Source organism: Limulus polyphemus, unplaced genomic scaffold (assembly GCF_000517525.1).
Source record: "Limulus polyphemus unplaced genomic scaffold, Limulus_polyphemus-2.1.2 Scaffold85, whole genome shotgun sequence".
Lineage (NCBI taxonomy): Eukaryota > Metazoa > Arthropoda > Merostomata > Xiphosura > Limulidae > Limulus > Limulus polyphemus.
In genome coordinates, this window is record NW_013665695.1 from 278,241 (window position 1) to 286,316 (window position 8,076).

Here is an 8,076-nt window from a genome sequence, read left to right on the forward strand (position 1 = left end):
TAATGTGTATATATGTAGTTTCTAGTTTATTTTTTTAGCGAAGTATTTAATGTGTATATATGTGGTTTCAGTTATTTTTTTAGCGAAGTATTTAATGTGTATATCTGTAATTTCAGTTATTTTTTTAGCGAAGTATTTAATGTGTATATCTGTAATTTCAGTTATTTTTTTAGCAAAGTATTTAATGTGTATATATGTAGTTTCAGTTATTTTTTTAGCGAAGTATTTAATGTGTATATATGTAATTTCAGTTATTTTTTTAGCAAAGTATTTAATGTGTATATATGTGGTTTCAGTTATTTTTTGTACTAATTGTTTAATCTGTCACAATGTGGTGAAATAATTAAAAACTACATTAGAAAGTTCTACGTTTGCAAGTGAATGCAATAAGTCTATCTTCATTCGTCTTATTTAATAAAATCCTCACACTACAGTATATTTCTGGAGAGATTTGTAGTCAAAGTAAGGAAAAGGAGCATAAACTACAACACATGTCAACTTGAAGGTAATTTTTGGGCAAATACTAGACACCCTTCCACATAGTTATGTAATTTCATGCAATTTGTGCTTCAAAACATTAATAATAACCCTTTGTAACGTTTACATATGCATACAACATCTAGGTTTAGAGCTCCCTATTACTTACATTGTGAATTTTTTATCCTTTGGCCTTGCAAAATGAAAAAAAAAAGGCACAAATCCCAAATATTTCTGCTTTGGGGGTTTTCTCAAAATATATCGTGTGAAGTCTCATCTAGATCGGTCGAAATATAAATGAATAGCAGGTTAAAAACCCCATCTCTTCGAAATATATTTACCTTTGACCCATGCGAAAGGCACGAAGCTCAAATAAGTCTGCTTCAATTTATGGGCTTTTCGGTAAGGTATTTTTGTGTAAAATCTCATTTGGATTGGTTGAATTATAAAGGAAGATCAAGCCAAAAAATCAAAATTTTGCGATATTGTTTTACCTTTGACCCGTGTAAAATAAAATAAAAAAGAGTGTAAACTTACACTTGTCTGCTCCCATCTGTGAGAGTTGTCGCAATATACCTTTGTGCCAAGTCTCATTTGGATTGATGGATATTTAAGGGAACTGTAAACAAAAAAGATGCGTTTCTTTAATGTTTTACCTTAGACTCCCTAAAATGGAACGGCAGGGGGGGGCTAAATAAAAAAAAACTTAAAAACGTTCTTAGTGTATTGGACGCCATTTCAAGATGATCAAGCCAGAAATGAAAGTGTGACGTACGATTGTAGTTATTTTAAAGGAGCAGCAGAAATAAACACATGAAATACATTAAGTTATCCTCCTTACTGAGGAGACATAAAAGATCAAACTGCATAAAATATTCGGATAACAATTTTGTATTCCGTTAAACTTAAAAGTATTATTTCTTTCCTCACGACAGGTGTCGCTGAGAATGAATGGTTACAAAGCCGCAGTAATTCATCCAGGTTTTCTTAGAAATGTCTGATTAAAAGCAGAGTAAACAAAACCATCTATATGGAACTCTAGCAAAATTATGTAAAACGATATTTTAACTTTTTTATTCCTGATAACCACCTACCATTACGTCATGTAAAGCAAGGTCAAGTTACATATGAACATATAACGTGCCCATTCTATCAGGTAGTGAAACCTCAACAGATATTCCGAGAAATGCTATATTGTTGCTATATTTCCACTAACAGCCATATTGCTGGATATGGGATATGTATATATATCCCTATAATAGTACCATACTTATTTTGTATCGTTTTAATTTTTCAACAAAATCCGTTTTTTTTTTTCATTTTTGTCAGCACGTAACTTACACCAACAATTTTGTTTTGCATCCAACGTGATTCATTTAGTAAAGAACAGCGCTTAAAAGAAGCACATGTTAAGAATAATACTGCATAATATGTAATGGATTTTTTTGGGGGGGTTATGACCCGGAACCATGTCACCACTTGGTATATTTCAGACGCTAATAGCCCCCCAGTGGCACAGCTGTATGTCTGCGGACTTACAACACTAGAAACTGGGTTTCGATACTCGCGGTGGGCAGAGCACAGATAGCCCATTGTATAGCTTTGTGCTTAAATACAAAGAAACAAACATACACCAATAAAGATGAATAAACTCTTGAGCTTGACGCGTACATGTTACAGAATTGTTCTAACTTAAAAACGCAAAAACTGTAGCGGTAGGCCTACCACATGCACAGTTAGTAAAAGAATATCTTGCAGAATGTTTTGTTTTGTTAAGAAACAAAAACAAAAAAAACGTACGAAGACAAAAACATTCTCCCTCGTTTCTTAACACGCACCATTACACCTAGAAATAGGATGTACAAGGGACGTGTAAAAAAAAGGAAAAAGGGACGAACTTTAAGGAAATCCTTGTTTTCGCGATGATAAAGGTGCATTGTCATCGCCTAACACTAGCCATACAGGAGTGGGCGTTTTCTATCTTAACAATTCTGGGGGGTAACTGAAAAATTAAGAGAGAGAGAGACGTTTTATTTTAGTTTTATGATGCGCCACTAGGTGGCGAACATAATTTTTTGTGTTAATTGTCATTTATTATGCTCCTTTCTTATCCACATTATCGTTGACTTTTTGGCTGGTTTTCTTGAAAAGCAAAGCTGATATAGCCCTTATTGATAAATCTATGAAAAATAAATGGCGTTGGAAGTGGGTGCGAAGAAAGAGATCCTTTAAATAGGATGTATGGAAAGTGGGTGCGGAAAATTGCCATTCCAAGACTGTGTTTTTGTGTTGTTTGTAACCGCTGTCTGAATTATGGACGCAAAGGCAAAAGGTCCTTTGTAATCACCATACGAAAATCGCACAGCATATCAAATTATTCTTAACACAGCTAAGTAACCAATCCCTTGCAGGCACCGAGCCAATTCTGGAGAGGATAAGCACGACAGATCGAAAAGCAGACCTCAATGTGTGCGTTTGTTAGTGAGCACTGTTTACCATTCGCCGTGATTCTGTATCTATTTGATTTCTGCGAGAGAATTGTTTAAGACTAAGAAGCACTTAGTAAACCACATGTGTCAAGGAGTTTTTAGCTTTGATTTGAAGACAACACAAGCAGAAAGCTTTTACATATAGTTTTTTTATTGTTATTGTCGTTTGGGGAGTTTTAGAAATGTACATAAAATTTGCACTTTTTGTAAAATTAGAAGTTTTTCTTTTGTTTGTAATTAAGCACAAAGCTACACAAAGGGCTATCTGTGCTCTAACCACCACGGGTATAGAAACCCGGATTCTAGCGTTGTAAGTCCGCAGACATACCGCTGTGCTACTGGGGGGCTTTTCTTTTGTATTTGTAGTGTAAACGTGCAACCGTAAGTACAGACTTATCAAGAACTTTGAGGTGGTGTGCAGAAAACGGAGGAGAGGATCTTTGACTTATTTTAATCCATATCATAAACTACTAACTTAACAAAACATGTCTAAAGGATAATGGGTCATCACACTTATAATTCACACACAGTACCTTATTACACCTCATGTAAATACGAAAGTAACGTATCCAAATCAAAAGGTCAGTACAGTTTTTAGTTCACAGCCCCATTTATGTTACGTTGACAAGTGTCGGAACATCGTTTATTTGATGATATGTCATCTTTAAACGTCATGTTGACTCGAAAGTTTCTAAACATAGAAAAGTCATTAAACATCGAAACGCAAACAATGTCACGCCAGATATTCTGGCTATCAAATGGATTGGAAATCAACAAGAATTTTACAGAAAATGGATAACCACTTAAAAAGAAGAATCAAAGAAAGTTGAGTAATCAAAAGTCTGCATAATGTCAACACTTCCGAGGTCACTTGAAGCTAACGACCTCTCTGACATCCTGTGTCCTTAAGAGAATCCAAAGTTCCTGGTTCACGTAGGCATTGTTGACCAGATTTGTCCCGAAGACAACGTGAGACAGAAGATGACACATGAATATATCGAAATGCGCAAAGCTACACGAGGGCTATCTGCGCTAGCCGTCCCTAATTTAGCAGTGTAAGACTAGAGGAAAGGCAGCTAGTCATCACCACCCACCGCCAACTCTTGGGCTGCTCTTTTACCAACGAATAGTGGGATTGACCGTCGCATTATAACGCCCTCACGGCTGAAAGGGCGAGCATGTTTGGTGTGACGGGGATTCGAACCTGCGACCCTCAGATTGCGAGTCGAGCGCCCTAACCACCTTTGTTTTTGAATTTCCAAACAAACAAACAGTACAAATCGAGTGTTTGCGGCAACGGGACGCAAACCAGAACCCTTGGATCCCCAGTACAAGTATGCTTACCATTAGGCCATAACATTTCCCAAAATAATGAAAAATCGAGGAAATTAAAAAGTGTGTTGCAATTATTGCGCCAAAAAAATATTAAATTGAATGTGTTTCAGTGTGTTTGCCTTTTTTTGATTTTTTTTCAAAACAATTCTTCTATCTGAATTTCTGTTTGAACCTCGTATCGCGACACAAATCAAATAAAGCTTGTGATGGAAACAATTAACATATCAAAAAATATTAAAGCAAATATAATACTCTTAATACCCTGTGTATTGAAAATAAACAATTTCTGGTGGCGCCAAACGAGTTTTTCCAAAGTACTACTTAAATGGGATTTAAAAAATATGCGCCATCCTATCATAAAATATGGAACTGTGTACAAATGTGTGCATATGAAACAGATTTTTGTTTGATATTATACATCAAGAACCCTCCAACATCTACTTTATAAAAATCCGATAAAAAAAACTTCCTGAATGAGAGTGAAAAAAGCTAATAGAAACATTAATTTTGCTATTCCAGGTCACATTTAAATAAGTCAGTAGTATGATTTTATTGCATGTTTATTAGGCTTTGAGAAAAACAAACGCTCAATTGCAAAAAAAAAATAATAACGATCTGATTTCGAATTATCTGGCCTTGCATGACTTGGTGGTTAGGGCGCTCGACTCACGGGTTAGAATCACATCCCTAAACATTTCCGCTCTTTCATCTGTGGGGACGTTATAAGTTACGGTCAATCCCTCCATTCGTAGGTAAAGAGTAGTCTAAAAGTTGGCACTGGGTGGTATTAACTAGCTGCTTTACCTCTAGCCTAATACTTCAAAATTAGGGATGGCTAGCGCAGATAGCCCTTGAGTAATTCTGTGCGAAATTCAAAATAAATAAATCGAACAGTTTAATGAAGTTAGTCAACAGAATTTCATCTGTATGCACAATCGGCTCAGTGTATTATAAAGAATATTAATAAGGTATCGCATTCCTCAGATATGATTTAAAAAGAGACGAGAAATAAGGCGAAATTCTGTAAAAATAAAGTGAAAAAATACACTTATGTTTTTGGAATACATTTGGAAAAGTTAACCCACTTATGGATGTTTTTCTGTATTTCGAACAATGATAGATACTTAACTATAACGCAGATTCTCAATGAGCATTACTATCGTTTGTTAGTTATATTTCAAATTAAATATAAAACATCAGTTAGCACGCTCACGTTCTCATGAAATACAAAATGAGCCAACACTTTAATATTAACTAAAAACGAGTAGGAATACTTTTTTCTGTCCTCTAGAGAAAGGGAACATAGAAAACTAGTTGTCTGATATAGACGATAAGGCCGATAACAAATGCCAAATTGATAACAATATTTAAAACTGATAATTCATAAAAAAATAGGGTAAAATCAAAGATGTTTTGATAAATAATTATTAAATGAATAGATGTGATAAATTAGTAAATTTAGGCTGTCTTTTGCTCATTTTAGACAAAAAAAATTATATTCGGATCGCCATATTTTCGTCACAGATTGTCATTTTTTTCTGTGTAAAAGGTTTTTAAAAATTATTGAGTTACAGTTGATATACGCTATGTATATTTTAATTCAATGATTCGATCTACGAATTTATTTGATTTGATCATATCCTTTAAAATGTGTAAAATATATTGATTATTTTAAGTATTTGTGGTAAATCTACCAAGGTTATTAGCACACGTACTTAATTTTGAACTACTGAACAGAGGGGACAGCAGCCAGTCAACAGTATTATTCTACCCACAATAAACGCTAAAGAATTGACTGTCATTCATATAACACACATACAGCTTAAAGTGCAAAAATTTTGTGTGGTATCATAGGGATTCGAACTTGTCATCTCCCTAATCAAAGCTCTACCACAGAGCCAACACGCACCCCACGCAAGTTAAGTATGTAAGAACAAAAGTTATAAATAAGACCTTTTATATAGCTATATTTTTCACGGAAAATATTATAAAATACTCTTTTTACACACAAATAAACTCTAGCTAGAATTCTACACCATGTATATGATGTTTATTTACAGCGAATATACTTTCATGTAAATCCAAGGAAAGCAGATGATTTATAGCTTGAGCGACGTTTTGTAGGCTTTTCAATTCTGTTTTTGTGAAACCATAAGAATTACTTACTTCTGCTTGAAACGATCTTGGTGACCATGGGAAGAAACAAAAGATCTCGACTGGATATTTCTTAATGATCGGTTACTAGATGAAGTTGAGAAATTACTACCCGACGAAGTCTGACTGTCTTGTCTATAACCCCCAAAGTCCTGAGAAGGAAAAAGAATAAGAAAAATAGAATAAATCTGTCTATTACTGTTAACATGTTACATTATTTATATGAGACGAAAATAATTCCATAACAAATCTAGCTTTCATATTTCTTCCAAAAAGTTTTGTTGTTTTTTCATATTAAAAATCTATTTCAGACTACGCTCTCTGCTGTACAAAGCTTACATCTTTCTTCCAGAAATGTTCTGTTTTTTCATATTATATATCTTTTTCAGACAACGCTCTCTGCTGTACAAAGCTTACATCATTCTTCCAGAAATGTTTTGTTGTTTTTTTCATATTACAAATCTTTTTCAGACAACGCTCTCTGCTGTACAAAGCTTACATCTTTCTTCCAGAAAAGTTTTTTTTTCATATTGCAAATGTCCTGTTTTAGAACCACACACTCTGCTATTATATCATTATTGTATGTTACAGCTGTTAGAGCATTTTAATGTTTGTTTGTTTTGAATTTCGCGCAAAGCTACACGAGGGCTATTTGCGCTAGCCGTCCCTAATTTAGCAGTGTAAGACTAGAGTGAAGTCAGCTAGTCATCACCACCCACCGCCAACTCTTGGGCTACTCTTTTACCAACGAATAATGGGATTGATTGTCACATTATAACGCCCTCACGGCTGAAATGGCGAGGATGTTTGGTGTGACGGGGATTCGAGCCCGCGACCCTCGGGTTGCGAGTCGAGCGCTCTAACCACTTGGCCATGCCGGCCTACCATTCTAATGAGAGACGTATATGTGTGGAGCTTTGATATAATATGTGCGAAACAGAAAATTATACTGTAACACTTCAAAATGCTCATAAACTCATAATAATAATTAACCAACTTTCTTAGAATGAAATTAATTTCTTCCACTTACTAAAATCCGCTTCGAAAAGCATTGCTTATCTTGAGCAATTGTTAAAATTTGATTATTGGAAATTTCACTCGATATTCTGAGATGCTAACGGAAGCGGAACACTTTGAATAACTGATCTGAAGAACTTATTTTTATCCTACAATATTAACGAAACTGAAGCACGCGATAAGAGACTTGAATATCATTTGTCAGTCACAAGAAGGCTTATGTAATGTTACCAAAAACTATATTTTAGTATTAACTTAAATACATTAGGCTCTCCTAAAACTATACTTATGTTTAATATAGCAGGTCTATGACAAACACACGTACATGGGAGATTAATTTTATCCATTGTGACGGATTTGTTGTTATATATTTATTTTGGTATCGACGTTTGCTTAGAAACATACATAGCTTATAATGTTAAATATGCATTGCGAAACTTGCGCCTATTCTCCAAAGTTGTAAAAGATTTTCGAGAGTAAAAATCAACAATGTATGTATGTAGGTAAGCGCTTAAATGTAGCTTTGTATTGTTATGTAATCTGAATTTTCGAGAAAGCCTCCACATGCCCATAAATATAACCAACGCGCCGCGCCAAAATAAAG

At 34.6% G+C, this 8,076-nt stretch overlaps 1 protein-coding gene across 1 annotated transcript in view; it reads right to left on the reverse strand.

Annotated features, from left to right (window-relative positions):
* LOC111088084 overlaps nt 1-8,076 on the reverse strand; it is a 54,951-nt gene that overhangs the window by 9,636 nt on the left and 37,239 nt on the right. Inside the window, exon 5 of the mRNA XM_022397007.1 lies at nt 6,468-6,607. Within this exon, the coding sequence (XP_022252715.1) occupies nt 6,468-6,607 (140 nt within the window). The remainder of the gene's footprint in view (nt 1-6,467; nt 6,608-8,076) is intronic.